Source organism: Pelodiscus sinensis, chromosome 3, assembly GCF_052426305.1.
Source record: "Pelodiscus sinensis isolate ZL-2025 chromosome 3, ASM5242630v1, whole genome shotgun sequence".
Taxonomy (NCBI): Eukaryota; Metazoa; Chordata; order Testudines; family Trionychidae; genus Pelodiscus; species Pelodiscus sinensis.
In genome coordinates, this window is record NC_143054.1 from 34,245,586 (window position 1) to 34,266,756 (window position 21,171).

Here is a 21,171-nt window from a genome sequence, read left to right on the forward strand (position 1 = left end):
TGTTCTGGCAGGTCATTCAGCAGTTCCTGTAGCCTGGTGTAACTGGAGAAATCATAATTAGCTAGGAGAGCTGTGTAATTAGAAATTCCTAACTGGAGAGTAGCTGATAAACAGACTTTTCTCCTAAAAGTGTTAAGCCTTTTGTGTTCTTTGTCCTGGGACACTGATTGGTACTGTGGTGATCTAGAGAGATGGCAGACCGAATCTACAACCAATGAGTTTGGCTGGGAGTGAGATAAAAGAAAATCCATCTCTTTCCCCAGGACAAAGTATTTTCTATAGGCCCTATGGTTGGTGGGTCGAATAGAGGCTGGTATTCTCACCCTATGGTTTCCGATGGGTTTTGTTTGTTTGTCTCTCTCGGAAGATATGGTGGGATGTAGAATTTTTAGCAGCTTGTGCTGCTTTTCTTGCACCTCCTGTAGGGCTATGTCTTGTGACTGCACTACCCTTTTGAATAATTCCTGAAATTGTTTCAGGTCATCAGCTAGAGGAGAAGAGGATGACGGAAAAACCACTTCCTCAGGGGATGACGAGGACTGCTGTAGTGGATACTGAATCTGACTGAGGTAAGTCATCATCTTCCTCTACAGGACTTGTCTGAGTTGTGACTGATGGTGAGAGTGGGGTGGAGACGACTGAGCAATCTGCAGAGTAGACTTTGCTGGCGTGTGTGTGGAGGTAGTCACAGCTGACTGATGAGATCAGTGCCAATGTGGTGGTTGATAATGATATTGGCCCCATAGTTCCCAGGGTGGCCACAGAGGTTGGTATTTTTGAGGTGGATATGGCCATGGGTAACTGAGTCAAGGATACAGGTGACCCCTGGACTTTCGACCTAATTGGTTCACGGAGAACCGTCGTAAGTCGAACCCTTATTTCCCATAGGCACAATGTTATAAATGGCGATTCCATTCCTGGAAACCCATTTTATACCCTAAAAATACCAACATTGACTACGGAAATGGAGGAAAACTAAATAAAGCTTCTAATCAAGGTTTGAAAACTAGAAGCCTCTGCCGATTGGTTGAGCCTTAATCAGGGGGAGGGGCTATCAGGCAAGCCAGGGCTTTATAAAGCAGTGAGTCAGCAACCAGGGAGCTTGCGAACAGGGACTGAAAACAGGAAGTTTTGAGACGGAGTTTGGAAGGGGAGTGAGAAAGGGGAGAGATACATTCACCATTCTTTAAAATCTTTTAATAACATCTGAGGACTCTCTCAGAAGGAAGGCAGGTACGGATAGTGATAAGTCTGCTGTTGTTACCTGTACAGCATGTGTCATGTTTGTCTTCCTCCCCGAAGAAAGAAGGGATTTCATCTGCACTAAGTGCAAGCTGGTCGCCACTTTGGAAGAAAAAAATAGAGGACTTGAGGCCCAAGTATCAACCCTACATTCCATCAGAGAGAACAAAGACTTCCTTGATAGAAGGCAGCATTTAATCCTGCAGGCCCAGCAGTCTGAACAGCCAGTGAGGGTAGTGTAGGACAAGAAAGAAAACTGGCAGCATGTAACCTGGCCAACTTGGGTATCCCCCATTCCTGTAGAGGAAAGTAACTGCTTTCAGGCTCTCTCCACAGGCACTTCCCCAAGGACAAATTATTTTCTATAGTGCCTATGGTTGGTGGGTCGAATAGAGGCTGCTATTCACCCTATGGTTTCCGATGGGTTTTGTTTGTTTGTCTCTCTTGGAAGCACATCCACTGTGGCAAATCCTTCGCTGCTTCTGTATTGGCACTGGTTGCTTCTCCCTGGACTTGAACGTTCTGCCAACCACTTCTCTTCCTAAAATGGTCAAAGCAACCTTTGCTAGCATTGAAAGAATCGTCCTTGGATGTTCCACCATGTTTATTCTTAAGCGCCTCGAAGAGACTTTTAGCCTTATCCGAAATTGTCGCTGGACTGAGAAGCATATGGATGTGCTGCATCTGATCATTTATGCACAAAATTAAAAGTTTTTCCATTTCGGGAATGAGCCCATCAGTGTTTTCTAATCGGTGTTGTTTGCACTGACCTTGCATTCTTCACTTTTTAGATATTTAGCCTTGTCCTTCAAAATCACACTGATAGTTGAATTAAATAACTCAAATTTATTATCTAGTTCACACACTTTTATGCCTGAATTGTGAAGCTTCAAAATTTCATGTTTAATTTCCAAAGTAAGGGCTTTCCTGGGCTTCTTGGTTGATTTTCCGCTCTCTGCATCACTTTTCCTTTTCTCACACATGGTGAACAGCAAAAATAATTCAAATACCAAAAATAATTCCTCTGAAATTTCCTTCTAAAAAGATTGTACAAAACACCTGTATCTTAAGCAAATACCTGAGGTGAAATCTTGACCCTAATTAAGTCAATAGCAAGATTCCCACTGACTTCAACAAGAATACAATATCACCCCAAAACTAAGTAGACAGTGTTTCCTACACATGGCACTTTCTAGAATAATAAGACTATACTGGTATAAGCTAATAATGGAATCAGAAAATGGCTCTGGAAAGAATCACAGAAGGTATGTCATTTAGAAAACATCATGGGAGACTGTGCTAGTCCACAGCTATATTTTAAAAGCCTAGATCAATAAATAAAAGATTCGAGTTTGTATAAAACTAGTCAAAGTTAGAATTTTGGGATCTTGATATTTCACAATGGTTTATATAGCAAGGTTAAAAAAGCCAGATCTTAACAGAACTCCAGAATCAAGTTTATTTTTAAATGTTAACATTTTTTCCTCCTTGAAAATAAAAAAGAAAGCTAAAATTTAAAGTCGCATTGACAAATTAAAATATAGAACTTCTATAGCTAAGATTGCAGAATACAATTATATGACCCATTTGGGAACATGTGCAAATGGCAGGATCAATGAGGATGAATATATAGACATCTGGATTTCTGCCTAAGTGGCTACTACTTTATTAATTAGCTCTATAATAGGATTGTTTCTCAAGGTAGCCTGTCCTATAAATAGTCAAAAAGGGGGAAGGCAACAGATGCTCCAACTCTCATTGCTTTCCCTTCTTCAATGCCAAATCTGGAGTGTCACAGTCCCAGGGCTTAAAAGGCCTCTTAGGTACATCTACACAGTACCATAACTCGAAATAAGATACACAATTTGAGCTACACAAATTGTGTATCTTATTTTGATGTTGTCGACTCCAACTATATTTTTATGTAGCTGGAATAGTGTACCTTAAGTAGACATTTGGCTATAGCGTAGATTTGGCCTAAGTTTCAGAAGGGCTTGTTGAGGAAGCAACAGACTCTGGCACTGGCTCAGGAGCTGGAGGAGTGGCAACACTGAAACTGGGGAAGAACAGGAGGCGGGTTGCAGAAATACATGGGGGTTAAAGGGCTGCAAGAGCATATTGTGCCTGACTGAATGGGAAAGGGTAAGGGTCAGCCAGGGTCTGTGTGCAGGAGGCTCCCCAACCACCTAAGAAACACCCTCTCCCCCTGAAAAAAAGCACTTCTTTAGTACTTCTTCCACCTACACTCAACAATCCCCCAGGTTCATTACTAAGCTCTTTCTCTTTCCCATAGCTCCTCAGTTACCTCAAACTTCCTGAAGCCTTTACGCTGCTTTTGAAAGTTGCAAGAGACACGTTTCTATACTGTAATTTAAATTACACAGCATTCTGTATTTATATATGCCTAATAAGGAAACCATTTGTAAAAAACAAAACAAACAAACAAACAAACAAAAATTCCCTCAGTCTTTGTTACAGACATACTTGCTTACAGGTATCTTGAAATAAATCACAAAAATAATTGAAACTGATGTGATTATATTGTGTTATTTTGACAAATAGGTAGAATTTTAAAATATTATATATAAAATTCTTAAGTTTTTGGTGCAGAATTCCCCCAGGAATACATTAAATATTTAAAATAACAGCTGATTAAGTGTCCTATGCTATGAATTTGAAACAATTCTAAATATTGATTTAAATACTGTGTTAAATACTGATTATTATCATACTATGTGCTTTAAAACACAGATGGTTAATCAAAAGTTATAATATTTTGCCTTCTAGTTTTATAGCAAACCGTGAAGAGATATATGCATATTTTAGGGATATTAAAATGGTTAACCAGTTAAACGAGAGTGCTTAACTGATTGTTTTGACTCAGGTCGTGCTGTAGCCATAAGGTCTCACTGTGTGTCTTGCAGGCTCTTCTGTACCTGGGGCTGCTCTGGCCTGCCGCAGCTGGCCATGTTGGAGTTCAGTGCCAATGGTTGGTTAACTGGTAAGCATACGGGTAAGCTTCATGCTTACCAGATATCCGTTTAACATTCCTAACATACTTTTTAATATACTATATTACACAACCATTAGCATCCAAGTAGTTGCAGGGAAGTACAGAAGTTAATAATTAAATGATAAACATTAGAAGTATTCTTACTTACAATTAGCTGTTTCAAGCCTACAAAAGACTGTTCTACGGAATTAGCATTTAAAACTTGTCTCTTCACTGCAGCTTGCTCACCCAGGAAACGGAGCATTAAGTCTTTTACTGCATCTCCCTGGGACAAAGAGAAAAGGAACCACATACTATAAAAATTATTTTAAACATTTTTAGTAACATAGAACTTTGAAAGAAAAGACAAGTAAAACACTAATAATGGAAAGATTTTTTCAGTGAAAGTGCTTGTTTTTGAGGAAAATTCTTCTTGTAAAATGAATGAAAATCATTGCGTATTTGAGACTTTTCAACAAATTAAAACATTCACATAACTTATTACACGACTTTCTATATTTCTTTCCTCATATTTTGAAGCCTACCAGACAAATACATCTCACATGGTGTTAGTTCTTGTTTCTTGATTGCCTGAGCATACTTTGTCATCAGAAGGGCTTGTTGACACCATTTTGAGACATTATTTTCGAAGTCTGGAAGGAGAAGGAAGCAATTCTGTGTGCAGACCTCAGCCGAAGCCTGAGAAAATTGACTGTTTAGGCTCACTGACTCCATCTCATCCTTGCCACACCCCCCCCTTTCAATCTCTTGAAGATGCTAAGAGGCAATGGCCATGAAAAGCTGTCCCTCAAGTAGTCCGAAAAGGAGAGCAGACCATTCTCAGACATGTTCAGAAAGGGGGTAGCAAGCCAGAGAACTAGCTGTACAAGCCCAGGATGAGATGAAGGAGGATTGTGTGAAGACAGAGGGAGGTGTGGCCCAGTATTTGCTCTAAGATTTTCCATCCATGAGTGGAGTGAATTTTGTGCTGTGTGCCAACGAGGTCTCGTAGGCTTGTTTGGATGTGTGCCACTGTGGCACCGCTCCCCCCCCAGGGCGCTGCTCCCCAAGAGACTCTCAGTGCAGAGCCCTGCTCTCAGGTAGCCCCCCCTCCCACCCAGTGGGGAGAAGGTGAAACATGTCCTCACCCCCAGGAGGATTGCTCTGGGGGCAGCCTGTGTGTAGGGCAGGGGCTGCCCCGGGCTGTTCCTTGCAGGGCTGGCTGTGAGTCCCCACCTGAGGCAGAGGGAAGCTGCTTCCAGCATCCAGGGTTTGCAGGGAGTGAGGTGCTGGGAGTGTGGCAGTGAAATATGGTGAGCCGGGTGGGGACAAAGGAGGAGTGGCAGGAGGCTCTGAGGGACGAGAGAGGTGCAGTGGGGTGGGGGGGGGGGAGGGGGGAGAAGAGAGATGCAGGGGGCTCCAGCCCCAGGAGCAGCTACACCACAGCCAACCTCCAGCTTTGGGCAGCTGCCATGTGACCCACCCAGGGAGCAGTTGGGCAGACACTATGCATCCCTGGCCACAGCTCTAGCCCTGGGGAAGTGCCTAGTCCTCAATGATGGAGAGGTGCATAGTGCATATGGATCAGTGGGACTGAATGAGGGGCTGGGCAAACTTCCTGTGTAATTGTGTAACTTACCTGAATTCTGACCTGCAAAATCCCTGCCATCCCAATGCTGGGCTTCCCACGTGTACACAGCTTTGCTGTTTCCCTTCAATCCCCACTAGCAGCACCTTGCTATCCCAGCTCTAGGCTCGCTGTCTCCAGAGCCCTGCCCGATACTCTCAATCCTGACTTGCAACTAATAGTGGCAATAGGCACTGCAACCCTTACAATTGTAGGGAACTCTGAGGTAGTGAGAGGCCTCCTGGAAGTCAGATCATCCCTGTCTGTCATCAGCTGCTCTAACTTGCTCAGTGCTGCCCAGAGCTCTGCATGATGTCCTCCGCCCAGTGTGACCTCACGCAAATCACACATGCCAGGTAGGTGCCTGTAGGCGGCCAGCCCCCACAATGGTCGGGGGGGGGGGGGGGAGAAATCGATGTCCCTTTTCAGAAGGGGTGTGCGCTCCCCAAAGTACAGTTCCCTCCTTTTACAATAAATATAGTCCTATGGGCCTGATCCCAAAGTCCTGTTCCCTCTTTTAGGGTAAAGACAACCCAAGAGGCCTGGCCAAAAGTACTGTCCCCATTTCAGGGGGAATACAGCCCTTCAGGCCTAATCTAGAAAGTATTGTTCCCTCTTTCAGGGTATATATGGCTCTGCCGGCCAAGTCAAAGGTACTATGGTCTCCCTCTGGAAGGCTTTCTGGCCTGGAGGCCTATGCCCCTGGTGAGTCTCCCCTGGCTGTCAGGGAGACAAGTGTCACGGAGCAGGGAGGTAGGGGACCTGAGCCCTCCCACTCCACTAGGTCCCAACCCAGGGCCCTGTTGGCGGTGGACACTTCCACTGCCTGCTCAGCAGGGCATCCTGCCAAAACATGCTGAGCTCCCAGAGAGATAAACCTCAGCCCTGGGCCACTTCCTACCATCCCTGGGGTTGCCCCCTTCTTGGGGCATTGCTCAATTAATCCAACTCACGAAGAAGGCCTCCCTGGTCAGGGCTGTTGCTAAGGCTGCGGTGGCTGCTGCCGGGGTGGTTGATCCTGAGGCTGCAGTTCCCGGGCCGCAGTTCCTGGGGCAGCTGTGGCTGCAGCGGCTGTTGCCTGAGCTGCAGCTTCTGAGGCTGCTTTGGCTGCGGTGGCAGGGGCTGCTCGGGAGCTTGGTCCTGAGCTCCTTCCCTGCTGGCAGTCCACCCAGACTGAGCTGCTCCTTTGGCTTTTATACAGCTCCAGTAGTTAGAGCATGCCCAGTCTGGGAAGAAGGGCGGGACTTCTGTTTCCCACAGAGTCTTAGCCCCCGCTTCAGTGTGGGGCACATCCGCCCCATCATAGTGCTCTGAAACTGAGCTGTGCATGAGGTTCTCATCGGGCAAGCTCTACCACTGCCTGCTAGACAAGCCCCAGGCTTCCTCCCCAGCTCTGTTGGTATCCCTCAATCCCCACCCACAGCTTCCCTGCTATCTTAGCCCTCAGCTCCTAATTCCTGTCCTGTTTTCCCCTCATCTAAGACTGGACTTTGAATGACCAGAACCTCCTATGCTCTGTAAGGGCTCTGTGATGTGCACTCTAATGAGCCCCATCACCCACATTTTTCCACTAGGAGTGGAGAGGTGGACAGTAAATCCTTGGCCACCCAGCCCCACGGAGCCTTTCCCCAGCTGAGCTCCTACCAACCATTGATCCTGAAGTTACCCACTTATGCAAATCAGCACAACAAAGGGATTGCAGAGCCCAGAAATAGGTGAGAAGGCTACAGTATGAAGGAGGTCTCTCTATAGGTGATACATGCCCCTCCCCTCATTCCCTGCAGAGCCAGCAAGGGGGCATGGGCTGCTCCCAAGAATAATTGTGGGCTCTGTGTAAGCCTGCCATGGGGCCCCAGCTGGCCACTGGAGCAGCCCACCACCACATGGTCCCAGCCACTGCCTACCACGCGGCTTCAGCTGCCGGAACAGCTGCCTGCCATGTGGCTCCAGCTGCTGGAGCAGCTGCTCACCACGCAGCTCCTCCAGCCCTGGCCACTGAAGCAGCTGCCTGCCACCCGCCACGCGGCTCCTCCGGCCCTTGTCGCTGGAGCAGCCCCCTGCCGCCTGCCACGCTGCTCCTCCAGCCCTGGCCACTGGAGCAGTCTCCTGCCACACTGCTCCTCTGGCCGCGGCCACAGAAGCAGCCCTTTGCCACCTGCCACTCAGCAACTCTGGCCCTGGGGAATCAGGGACAGGAAAGAGCTGTCCAGCTGAGCCCTCACTCACCCACCACCCCCCTAGCAGCAGCAGCTCACCTTCCACTGGCACGCTGCTGCGTAGCTCTGCTTAAGAGGTGGATGGAGTTGAAATTTTCTCTGCATGCTTGTACAAGCATGCACCTTAGACGGAACTTAGGTGTGGCCCAATGGAGTCCTCCACAGGCTCAGAAACATCCAAACATAGTGCATTGAGATTTGTGCATCATTAGGTTTATATTTGGCTACACTGAAGCTTATGCTGTGAGTTTACATGCAGTTTGGCTGAGCAGAGGCTAGTTTAATGTGCATTATGAAATTTAATGTGGCTACAGTGGGGCAGTTTTATAACATACAGTTACATATAGTCTAGCTAGGAATGTTGATTCAAAGGCACGCCTTCATGCTTAGTTTATCTATGCTTCTACTACTGGGATTTGCATTTTTCTTATATTACTCCTTTTGTTGTTTTAGGTTCAGGTACTCAGCTGATCACAGCTCCATTGTGCTGTGTAAGAAGCACAGAAGGAGTCAATCTTTAGTTTTCTCCACAAAAATTTTGGAGACAAAATATCTTCACACAGAAGTAGCATTTGTTGGAAATGAGAAAATACACTTTTTTCTGTGCCACTCAGCCTGGTGAATCTACTGCTATTTTTAATATGACAATAAAAGCATTTTTGAGCTAAAAGAGACCCTTCTGATCTTAAAGTCTATGAGTCTATGAGACACTGAATGGGCAGACAGTATGAGCTCAATAAAAGCCAAATAAATAAATTTCAATCCCATCCTGCATTACCATTAGGGTTCTCTATAATCATGTATAAAGCAGTAGGCAGCTCCTTGAAATCCATTGGTCTCTCTTCCCTATTTCCACAGCAGCCCGTAATGCAGCTGGCACAGATGACATGGATAGGATTCTTTTTCTGGCTCTTGTAGCATTTGGCACAGCTGCAAAAGCACTTGTGGCCCAGTTTCATGGAGTCTCAATGCAAACCACATCATAATCTAAGCTGTATTTAGCTTGCCTAGGGAGTGGAGGATTGGGGAGAGATCTACCACAGAAATGGGGGAAACCACTTTCCTTTCTTCTTTCTTTGGCTACTGGGAAGGAAGCACTATTTTTTTAACTCTTTCCTGCCCTTCAAACTTTCTGGATACTTTCCTGCATGCTACGATAGCATATTTTCTCTCATCCCTTATTTTGATCTCTCCTATCGCAGCTTGCTGTTTCTGCTAACCAAAGGAGCAAAAGCAGAATAAAACCTGTGTGACTCACAAAGGTTTATTATTTTCTCAACAGAGGCATGAGTGAACCATAAAAGAATTGTCAATTTTGTTCACCTGATGCCTGAGGTCCTGCTCATCAGGGAAGCTTATCTGCAGTGGTCAACAGGAAAAGAAAATTCTCCTCTCTGCCTTTCAACCCCGTTTCAATAAATGTCCGCTCTTATTTCGCTGTTGCGTGATAATGACTTTTATACTGCACTACTACTAAATAAGGTTTGAAAAAACAATATAACTTGACCCCCACCATCTGGAAGACAAAACCCACTAGCCGGGGGTATTGACATGAAAGAGGAGGATGAAGAATATCTGCTGTAAAATTCAGAGGGAAAACTCTGTTGAGTAGCTTAATCACCCAGCCAGTCTCAGGTGCCAGAATGGGGAGGGGCAGGGGGGGCGGAGAGGAGTGGAGATATAATTTCTACTGTGAAGCAGTCTCTGGATCCTCCACTCACACCAGCCTCTGGACAACAGATTTTCTAGTCTTGCTAAAAATGTAGAAAAAAATGAGTTCTCTGTTTCTTCTCTCCTACACAGTGTTACTTAGCTGCTGAGAAGGGATGAGTCTCCACTATTCTGTCCCTCCACTAACCTCCGTTTTGAGTCCTCCTCACCAGCAAATGACTTCCATGACTGTTTTTTGCTGCTCCTAGCTTTTCTAAGAAGTGTCAGAATGTAAATGATCCAATGCAAATGACCCCTGGGCCTTAGGTTTCTCAGCCCCGTTGTAAAACAAGGTAATAAAAAAGAGTAGATCATCCCATTTCATTGCCCTAACATACAAACAAGAAGTAGGATGTAGCTACAGATTCTTACCTGGATGTTGTCAAATTTTAGTCCAGGCATGGTGAGATTCTCTTTGTCTATAAAAAGAGTACTATATTGCTGAGTGGCTACCGAAATTAAAACATTTCTAGTTTCCTCGCTGGGAAGCCAGGCATCATTTCTTCTATCTAATTCACTCATATTCAAGGCTGTGGCAAATGGATCATCACTTCCAGCAAAAACAGTGTGGATCTGTGAAAATGGCTTAGGAGATTGTGATATTTCTAAAGATGCAGGGGGACCACCGACTTCAGATCTCCCGGTTCCTATTGAGTAAATAGGGTCAGCAGAGTCATTGGAACTGTCTCCAGCTAAACTAAGAGATGACATTTGTTCAGGGACTGAAGAACCTGCATTAGGGTTACTGACAGAAATAAAAGTGGATGTAGTAAATGAATCAAAAAAATCAGCAGCTAAATTACTAGTGTTAACAGGGTCACCAAAAAATGTGCTTAGACTAGGACTTGGCTGAACCAGCTGCAGATGAGACTTCACTGGAGTCTCATTTACACTACTAAAACTAGGAGACTTCACCATCTGAGGCTCAAAGCCATCATGTATGAACAACTGGGGTTGAACATTTACACTGTTTGCTTGACTAAAAATGGTGCAGACAGGGATAGGTTCAGCTTCAGGAGATAATTTGCTGGCAATGGGTGATGATGTTGGTTCCTCAGATTTGCTTTCATCAATTTTACTTGGTGTTGAGTCACCTGGAACTTCATTCCCCACTTTCAGTTCATCTTTTACTGCTTCTTGAATAAACTCTTCCTTTAAAGATGCTTGATCATCTGTCCCAATATCAGAAATGTCTTTAGGTGTTTCTTCATGTTCAGTTTCACTGTCACTACCAAGAGCTTCTTCCTTACTCACTTCTCCTTCTGGTGTACAAATGTCCTTGACTTCCATTTGTTCCACAATTTCCTGTAGGCAACCAAGTTCACCAGTGTCATCTTCACTATTGTTTGGCGAATCAGAAATAATGACACTTTCCATCATGTGTTCATTCAGTTTATCTATGAAGTTATTAGAATCTTCAGAGATGGTCTCATTCCCTTCAGATTCAAATTCATCTCCACCAAGATCAATGGTTTCCTCATGAAAGAAAAATTCTTCCTGAGCCTTTTGTTGAACTACACTTCCACTTGCCTCCTCATTTGAAACACTCTTCTCAGCCTCCTCTTTGTTACATTCATTATTTTCCATTGTGACTAAAGAGAAAGATATTTCAGAAGTTAATTTTATTGATCAATTTAAATCATTGTAATGAAACTCAGGAGTATTTATTTTAAAGGCAAAGAAGGATTTTCTATATAGTTGTTTGACTATTAGAATAGTTATTTTTGATATTTCATTTTTGGCCAATTATTATGCTGTTGGAACAAAAATATTTTAAGTTTGCCTTCTACTACTATGTGAGTCCCAAAACACAATAATTTCAGGAAAGGAATGGTGTGAAAGTGTGCATGCACACACTTCTATTCAACCACTCCAGCCTCCCCAAAAAGACATTTAGCATCATGCTGCAAATAGGGTTGCCAGCAGTCTGGTATTGTACTGGACAGTCTGTATTTACGAGCTCTGTCCGGTAAAAAAAAAAAAAAAAAAAAAAATCAGAAAACACCGGACATATGCAATGTTCAGTATTTTCTGATTTTTACGGCTGCGCACCAGATGGAAGCCTGGCATGGGCTGGGGAGCGGCTGGGAGTCCCAGCTAGGAGGCGGGGCCACGATTGCTGCTGGGATCCCTCAACTGATTGAGTGTGAGGAGGAGGGGAAGCCTCCTCCTCGCTCATGTGTTGCCGGTAGCCTGCGCGGGACAGGCAGCAAGTGCCCAGGTCAGTCCTGCTAACCCCCCCCGTTCCCGGCCAGCCCCCCTGCACCACCTCCCAGCTCTGCTTCCTGCCGGCCCGTTACTCTTCCTGATCTCCCCTCGCCAGGGCCGCTGCACCTCTCACCGCCCCCGCCAGCTCTGCTTCCCGCCCTCCCCCCGCTGCACCTCCCCCGATAGCTGTGCTTCCTGCTCCCTCTTCCTCCCGGCCACCCTTGCAGCCCCTGATCCCCTCCAGCTGTGCTTCCCGCCCCCCCGTTACTCCCGGCCAGCCCCGCCCCCTTCCAGCCGGTCCCGCCTCCCCCGATATCCTGCGGCCAGCCACATTACACCCAACCTCCCGCACGACCAGCCCTGCTTCCCGTTGGCGCCCCCTCCATCTCCCTTGGCCAGCCCTGTTGCCGCCCCCCCCAGTTAGCTGTTTCCAGGCCCCCCCCTTCTCAGCCAGCACCGCTAGCAGTGATCCAGGTTCTTGGAGGTTGTGTGTGGTTGGTTTTTTTTTTTGCTCAACAACTTTTTTTCCTTCAACAAAATTTTTTCCTGTTGGTTTTTTTTTGGGGGCGGGGGTGGGGGGGTGGAAGTGTTCGGTATTTTTCTTTCAGCCATCTGGCAACCCTAGCTGCAAACATATCCTTTCACTTGAATAATACAGTATTACAATTTACTTAGCTGAGAGGTGTAGTAAGATGAAGGCCTAAAACATAAACCCATGTAGTACAGGCCTGGTCTGAGGTCAAAGGCCTAGCTAACAAGGGACAAAACATAGCTAACATAAAGCAAAGATAAGCTGTGAGCAAGAGGCAGGCCCCTAGTCACAGAACTTGGCACGGAACAGGCAGAGAATGTAAAACATTAATTGGTAATAGGCCCAGGTGTAGGGCAGTAATTGGTACTAGGTACTGACTGTAAAACAGTAATTGGTAGATTTGCCAGATACCTTCACAAAAAATCCTGAACATGGCAGGAAGAGGGGGGAAGAAACAAAGGGGGGGGGGGAGAACCAAACTTGTAAAGGAAAAAAAAAGTGGGGGGGAGACCAAACTTGTTGAGCAAAGAACCCAAACAAACCCCACAACGCTGCACCTTTAAATTCTTGTGCACTTCCCCACTCCCCCTGACCACACCTGTATATAAAGTGGTGTCTTGGGGGCACAGTCTTTGTATGACCTCTTAGGGGGTAGTGGGATCTCCCACTGCTTGAGCTAGAAACATCAACACTAAAATGGAATACACTGTATTTTTCTTACAAAAAGATATTTTCGCTAAAAATTATTTACTCTGATCCTCCTTGGCTTAACACCGCAAAAATCAAATAATAGATCTAAAGCAGTCCAAAAATGTAGGCACTCTCTCTGCCATGGCAAGAGTCATAGACTCATAGACTTTAAGGTCAGAAGGGACCATTATGATCATCTAGTCTGACCCCCTGAACAATGCAGGCCACAGAATCTCATCCAGCCCCTCCTAGAATAATCCTCTCACCTATATCTCAGATATTGAAGCCTTCAAATAGTTTGAAGACCCCAAGCTGCAGAGAATCCTCCAGCTGTGATCTGTACCCCATGCTACAGAGGAAGGCGAAAAACCTCCAGGGCCTCTGCCAATCTCAGTGAAAAGTTTCTACCAATTAAACTCACTGTAAATACTTTTAGCAGGCTCTGGGTATGTCTACACTACCCTCCTAGTTCGAACTAGCGGGGTAATGTAGGCATACCGCACTTGCAAATGAAGCCCGGGATTTGAATTTCCCGGGCTTCATTTGCATAAGCGGGGAGCCGCCATTTTTAAATCCCCGCTGGTTCGAACCCCGTGCAGCGCGGCTACACGGGGCTCGAACTAGGTAGTTCGGACTAGGTTCCTATTCCGAACTACCGTTACTCCTCGTGAAATGAGGTGTACCGGTAGTTCGGAATAGGCACCCTAGTCCGAACTACCTAGTTCGAGCCCCGTGTAGCCGCGGTGCACGGGGTTCGAACCAGCGGGGATTTAAAAATGGCGGCTCCCCGCTTATGCAAATGAAGCCCGGGAAATTCAAATCCCGGGCTTCATTTGCAAGTGCGGTATGCCTACATTACCCCGCTAGTTCGAACTAGCGGTAGTGTAGACATACCCTCTGTGAGTAAGTCATTCCTTTCCTTTGTCGTCTATAAACAGTATTTTTCAACACAGGAGATAGGACCCAAAACTGGGTTGCCAGAATGTTTCAAAGGGTCATGTAGTAGCTCCTGTGCCCCATGGCATGTGGGGCTTGCCTCACTGCTCCAGACACTCCAACCTCAGAGGGCCCACTGTCACTCAGGTTTAGCTCAGCTGTCATGATGACAGCTGTCTGGGTAGGCCAAATTTTAGAGTGAATCTGCAACCCCATGAACCAGGTTTCACTCTACTCACAAAAATTTGGTCCAGTGAAGGGGAGCAGAGCCAAAATGGAGTGGCACTGCAACCCTGGAGATTGCAAAGACCAGAACAGAGAGCCAACCCCTGTCAACACTACAACATAGGAACAGCAGGAGCTGTCACAGTGGGGTGAATGCCCCTCCCCTTCCCAATGGGCCAGGATCCAACCAAAACTACCCTAGGGCTACCATCCCTGTATGATTGCTTACCAGAATACTACTGACCATGAACATTTACAAATGGGTCCTGAGCCTCAAAAGGTTGAAAACCAGTGGTCTATAACAAACTGGCAAATAAACACACTATGTTCACTACTTTGCCACTGATTTTTGTAATTGAAGTCTTTATCGGAATCTATGCTGATTAGGGATGTAAAATCCCATTTAAGGGGTTAACTGGTTAAGCAATAAGTTTAACCAGTTAACCCCTTAAATAGAGAAGGGCAGGTGAGGAGGGGTGCTCCAGTCCATCTAGAGTAGCTTCCCCCATTCCCCCCGCCTGCTGCAGGCAGGGGCTGCTCCAGTCTGGCCAGAGCAGCCCCTGTCCATGGTGGCCATCCACAGGGCTGGAGCACGTTCCTGCCTGTGGCAGGCCACAAGTTGCTCCTATCCACACCAGGTAGCTTCACTCTTACTTGGTGACACTTACCAGTTAAGGTTTACTAGTCAACCATCTCTAATGCTAACTCACCAGGCTAACCCGCTAGCAGGACCAGTCAGTACCCACTAACTCCCCTTTAACACTGTGGATAGAGAGTGGGATAGAAACGCCATGACAGGCACCGCACCAGTTACGTCGCCAACAAGGCCCACTTGGGGGAGGGTGGGAAAGCAAGAACAGGGGGGTGGGACAGTATACATGGGGGGGGGAGAGGGGGAGACCGGACCCACTTCCCCGGCGGAGCTGGCTCGCCGGGTAAACCCCCATGCTCAGGACGACCCGCGGCTACATCCCCGGGGACGCAGACAGGCTGAAGCTGAAGGCGGATCCGGAGGCAGTGAGGAGGACAAAGGGGGTGTCAGCAGCCTCCTGGCCGCTCCCGGGTTCCCCGGTGCTGGGGCGGCGCGACCCCGTGTCTAATGCAGGAAGAGGAAGGGGGCGTCCCCCCCCCAGGCCTGGCTCCAGGGCCTCTCGCTGGGGCCAGCGTCAGGCACGTCTCACGGCCCCCATGGCGTGGGACGGGACGATTTGCGCTGCGTGCGGCAGCCAGACCCAACAGCCCCTGCAGCTCGGCCCCAAACCGGGTCCCCGGCGCGCCCCCGCCCGGCCAGCTCGCCGCCTGCCCTCTAGGCGGACCACAGCGGTCCCCGGGCATGGCCGGGACCCTCTTCCGAGCTGCAGTCCAGACCCTCACCTGCTTAGCGCCAGCCTGGCAACCCGGTCGCCTGAAGGGTGCAGCGGCTACTGCGCCTGCGCCATCAACCAGGGCTGCCTGCGTCGCCCTGGCATCACCCGGAAGGGAGAGCAACGGATGCCGCAGTGGCTCAGAAAGGCGCCGGGCTAGCGAGTAACGCTTGAGTGAGAAGCGCCGGCTGTTGCGGGGGCAGCCGTGGGGAGGCCATGGAGGACGACGCGCCAGTGATCTATGGGCTGGAGTTCCAGGTGCGCGTGAGGGGAGAGGCGAGCAGACTCTTAGGAGGGAGACGTGCGGGGCCTGGGGGTGACTCGGAGGGGAACACCTTGGCTGGCGGCTACTACCCTCTGCGGGGCGGTGTTGGTGGGGAGGGGCAGTTGGGTGCGGGGAGCGCTGTGTCGGGGGGGTGCCTGCGCGGGTGGGCGTGGCTTGCAACCCTGCAGGATTGTCCTGGACTCCCCAGGATTTAAATATTCATCTTTAATTAAAGATAAAGTCACGTGAGGAAACCTCCAGGAATTCATGCAGCCACAGCTGGCAACCCTAGGCGAGGCTGTTGCTCCCTGGTCGGTCTGGAGGAGAGCTGATGCTAGCCAAGGAAATTAGAGCCTCCTGCAACCTTCTCCCACACAGCTGATGGTTGGTGTTTTTCCTGAGCACAGAATGTGCCCATGCAGTAGTTAACCTTAACTCTGACCGTTGCCCACTTTCACATTTAACACAACAGCTGCTTGCTAAGGTGCTTAATAATCTAGGAAAAAGAGTGGCTAAGACCGTGGTCAGCAACCTTTGGCTCTTTTAGTCAATAACTAGTGTTCTGTATCTTTTGTTAGTTTTTTATTTATTTATATTCTTGAGTTCTTGCATGTCCCAGCTAGGTTTGACTGGCACAAGGCACCATACAGACATAGAATAGTCACTATGTTGAGGAATTTACAATTAGGGATGTCAAAGAGTCGATCAGTGGACTATTTGTGTTTCCCCTCCCCCCACCTCTATATCAGAGGCAGCAACCGTAGGGGGAAGCAGGAGCTGGTGCTGGGATGAGCTAGCTTAAAAGTCGGTTCCTCCCAGAACCGTCTCCGCAGTGGGAAGAGGTAGGGGAAGCAGAGGTGCAGTGGTCCGGACCCAGCATGAGCATTTAAGATGAATGCCTTTCCCTCCCTCCAGCCCCAATTCATATGGGAAATTGTGTAATGGTGGATTTTATGTACTAGTTATTTTATCTCAATTTCATAATAGGCTACTAAGATGAAATTTTAATACTCTGTGAGAAATTGTTATATAAAATATGGTAGTTAATTTACTTTAAGATGCACCAGTAAGTGTTTTACCCATGAAAGCTCATGATATACAGTAATTTCTCATTTAACACTATAGATGCATTTCTGAAAATGTTTGTGCTAAGCGAAAACATGCTATGCAAGGTCAATTTTCCCATTAAAAATAATGGAAAATGTGGGGGTTGCGTTTCAGATAGTGGTGGCAAAGTCAATTTTTTGTTGGTGTTCAGTCGTGAACGTCAACATTAGATAGCTAGCAACACAAGTCGCCGCAGCTTGTAAAAACACAAAGATAAACACATGAGGGAGCGGAGGAGCGCTGTGACCATGTGTGTGTTCATCTGCTTGTGCGTATTACCACTGTTTTCATCAGCTTATACCACTGTGCAAAGTAGTCCGTCACTTGATTATTTTCGTGTTATTTTGGGGATGGTCGTGTTATTCGAAAAAGTTCCCCCCAAAAAAATCATGATATTGCAAAAACGTGTTAAGTGGGGACGTGTTAAATGAGTAATTACTGTAATATATTTGTTAATCTCTAATGTGCCACAGGACTGCTTGTCAATAAGAATACAGATGCTGATGTACAGTGTGGGTTCAGTAGCCAAGCAACTGAGCTCAGAACTTTTTCCCCCCCGGTTTTGTAAATGGCACTATACATCTGTACAAAACAGTGAAATATGGACAGATGACTAAAGGTAGATAGTGTTAAGAAAAACTGTATCAATGATGGGAAGGATAGGAAACACAGGCAGCTGGTTAATCTGAGAATTTATGAACTTCTGCACTAACTTCCTCTGTGCTTGTTCAGAATTCCACGTATGACTCCAAGCCCTAGAGAGCAAAACCCAATAGCAGTAGGACAAAGAGTTATTATTGAATCAGAGAAGTGTAGGTCTGGAGGGTTCTCTCGAAAGGTTATCTGACCCAGTCCTCTGCACTCAAGGCAGGACTAAAGGTATGTACATGGGTGATGGGTTTCTCAGACTGGGGGAGCCCACTGGCTCTTAATACATTTAAAAAGCTTAAAGCGCAACAAAGAGGACTCAGTGAGAGCTGGGCCAGCTGATTCCCAGCTCTCGCCAGGCCTGCCCCCCTCTCCCGGCTGCGCTTTAGCCTATTACATGTATTAAGAGCCTGCCGGCTCTTAATACATTTAAAAAGCAGAGATGCAGCATCTGGGACTGGGTGTGAGCTGAGAATGTAATATTTAACTGGTCATGCTTGGTCACCACTATTTCCCTGTTCCCTGCGGAGATGGTGCTGAGGGGGACTGATTTTTAAGCCAGCTCCTCCCAGCACAGGCTCCTGCTCCCCTTCTAGGTGCCTTTGATAGAGTCAGCGGGGGTGGGAGCGACTTGTTGAGGGACTAGTTGACTAGTCGCTTACATCCCTAGTCCTCACTAAGATAACTTATATCAACCTAAGAAGGCGAAGAGACCTTGGCTCTACTCACTGCTATCTGCTGGGCTTCCTCCATCGCACTGGCTGTTCTCCCCTCCTTAACTCTCTGTTTCTTGTTCCCTGCTGGGAACTAGCCTCACTTTCCCTCCCTCTTGCCTCTCTACTCCCTGCAGAGATTGGGAATCTTGGGACCACAGGACAGCCCCACTCTGATCAGGGAGTCTGGGCAGTGGGTAGCAGGCTGGCTGTGATCAGGGAGGACTCTTTCAGTTGCTGTGGCTATGAAATTGACAACATTGACAGCCACTAGCCAATGTAAATAACACAATATCTATATGGATACTGCACTAACTACACTGACACAAGCTCTGTGTCAGCAGTTTCAAACTGGGGTCAATGAGTCATGTCTGGAGCTGAAAACTTGTCTCCCGCCCTCTGAGTCCCTTCTGCACACTTTAGATCATCTAGTCATTAGAGTGCATGCTGGGAGGAAATGGGAGGGGGCACACTCATGGGTGGAGGCAGGAAGAGGGGCAGGAGTGGAGCAGGGGTGGGGAAGTGGTGGGGTGGAAGTGGGCTCTTGGCAGATTGGGTGGAGTGCTGTCCAGGACCTGGGGCTGATTGGGAGTTGAGCACCCTCCCCCCCCCCCCCCCCCCCGGGAAACGTAAAAGCTGCCTTGGGGGATCTGCAAAAAATTTAAATCAAAATGGGGGTCCTAAGATTGCTAAAGTTTGATGTAGACCATCCTGGGCAGGTATTTTTCTAACCTGTTCTTAAAAATTTCCAATAATGGAGATTCCACAAACTCCTTAGGTAATTTATTCCAGTGTTTAAACCTCCTGACAGGAAGATTTTTTTTCTAATGTCCAACTAGATATGTGAATTTAATGTTTAACTGGTTAACCGTGTGATGCTTACCTTACCGGCTGGGCCCAGGAGGTAAAGGCCTTTGGGTTCGGGGCTGCTCTTGCTAGGCTGGAGCGGTTCCCTGCCTGGGATCCTGCTTAGTTGGTTAACCAGTTAAATATTACATTAACCTAATGTTTAACCGGTTAACTGATTAATCAAGATTTTACACCAGTAGGTCCAACCTAAACCTCCCTGGCTGCAATTTATTACCATTGCTTCTTGTCCTGTCATTAAAGGTTGAGGAAAATATTTTTTTACCTCCTCCTTGAAACAGACTAAACAAACCACAGTTCTTTCAACATTCCTTCATAGGTCATGTTTTCTATATCTTTAATCATTCTTGTTGCGCTTCTCTGAACTTTTTTCAATTTTTCCAAATCTATTCTGAAATTTAGTGCCCAGAACTAGACACAGTACTCCAGAGCAGAAGGCAAAAAATTTTTCTCGCGTCTTACTTACAACATTCCTGCCAATACATTCCAGAGTAATATTTGCTTTTTTTTCAACAACATTACACTGTTGACTAATATTTAGCTTGTGGTCCACTATGGTCCATAAATCCCTTTCCATAGTACTTCTTCTCAAGCAGTCACTTCCCATTTTGTATGTGTGCTACTTACTGTTCTTTTCTAAGCAAAGTACTTTGCATTTGTCCTTATTGAATTTCATCCTATTTACCTCAGAACATTTCTCTAGTTTGTACAAAACATTTTGAATATTAATCCTTCCCTCCAAAGCACTTGCAACCCCTCCCAGCTTGGTATTATCTGCAAACTTTATAAGCGTACTCTCTATGCCGTTATCTAAATCATTGATGAAGACACTGAACAGAACTAGACCCAGAACTGATCCCTGTGGAATTCCACTCACCCAGGAAAAGAGCCAGTCCTAACTCCAGTTGGATGAGCTTTTTATTTAACCTTTCCTGGAGTACTGAGGAAGCACTGCAGTTGGGGGGCAAATGTCTCTCCTGGAGAATTCTTAAATTCTGCTGGAGCAAGTGCTTCTTTCTGTTGCCTGTATTTTTTGGCATCTTCAGTTGCTTTCTGGTTCCCCAGCTGCTAAGCTCCTGACATCTTTCTGTGGCAGCCTTACAAAGCAGAAAATTATGCAGCTACACAATCTCCTAGTACACAGGGCCTTGGATATTAGCCACAAACATGGCTATTGATTCATGAATGGCAGTTCTAAACTACATCCCATGCTGCCCAGGAAATGTAAGTACAGTTCCCATGCTTATGCCCTCCATATACAGTACATTCCTTAGCCAAATGAATGTCAACTTTGGCCTGTTTTGCCTTTCCTATAGAGCTAATTGCTAGCTATCTGGGCTTTGGCTTCTCCTGTTTACCGGATTCTCCAAGGCAGATCACATACTGCTGTTAAGGTATTGCCATTATGCTAGCTCACATACAAGGTGTCTCCTAAAATTCCTTGGATTGCTTATGTATGAACTAGAGGTGTAAAAGATTAGTTGAGTCGACTACTCACACTTCCTCCCTCCCTTGCTGCCTCTATATCATCTCCGTGGTGCAGCAGGTGGGTGGCAGGGAAGGCAGAGGTGCAGCGGCGCTACAGCTCTGCTTTTTAAATGTAGTAAGAGTACATAATTAGTCATTTACTTGCTACTTAACATACTTACTAAGAACCACCACAGAATGACTTTGTTTCCTCACAGGATGCAACCTCAGGGATTACCGGGTGAGTGTGGGGGTTGGTCTGGGATGTGGCATTAGATGGCAGTAGGCAACTGTGTTGCTCTGCTTCCCCATGACTTTCAGCTCCACAGTGAGTATGTGGGGGGCAGGCCCTTCTGCTGGCC

The 21,171-nt window shown here is 46.8% G+C and overlaps 2 protein-coding genes and 1 long non-coding RNA gene across 6 annotated transcripts in view; 2 read left to right on the plus strand and 1 right to left on the minus strand.

The window, feature by feature from the left end:
• TRAPPC12 (trafficking protein particle complex subunit 12) overlaps positions 1-15,893 on the minus strand; it is a 113,643-nt gene extending 97,750 nt beyond the window's left edge. The window contains exons 1-3 of the mRNA XM_075923543.2: positions 15,753-15,893; positions 10,160-11,379; positions 4,404-4,520 (exon numbers count right to left, since the gene is read on the minus strand). Of these exons, the coding sequence (XP_075779658.2) occupies positions 4,404-4,520; positions 10,160-11,374 (1,332 nt within the window). The 5' untranslated portion in view covers positions 11,375-11,379; positions 15,753-15,893. The remainder of the gene's footprint in view (positions 1-4,403; positions 4,521-10,159; positions 11,380-15,752) is intronic.
• On the plus strand, positions 457-9,498 carry LOC142827783 (uncharacterized). The gene is made up of 3 exons (XR_012902540.2): positions 457-569; positions 4,167-4,243; positions 9,360-9,498. It is a non-coding gene; the product is annotated as an uncharacterized LOC142827783 (long non-coding RNA).
• Positions 15,860-21,171, plus strand: part of EIPR1 (EARP complex and GARP complex interacting protein 1) — a 195,337-nt gene continuing 190,025 nt past the window's right edge. The window contains exon 1 of one of the 4 annotated variants that reach the window (XM_006112048.5): positions 15,860-16,000. In XM_006112048.5, the coding sequence (XP_006112110.2) occupies positions 15,959-16,000 (42 nt within the window). In that variant the 5' untranslated portion in view covers positions 15,860-15,958. Of the gene's footprint in view, positions 16,001-16,267; positions 16,392-21,171 lie in introns of those variants that run through there. The other 3 variants (XM_075923546.2, XM_075923545.2, XM_075923544.2) reach the window with 3 other exon arrangements.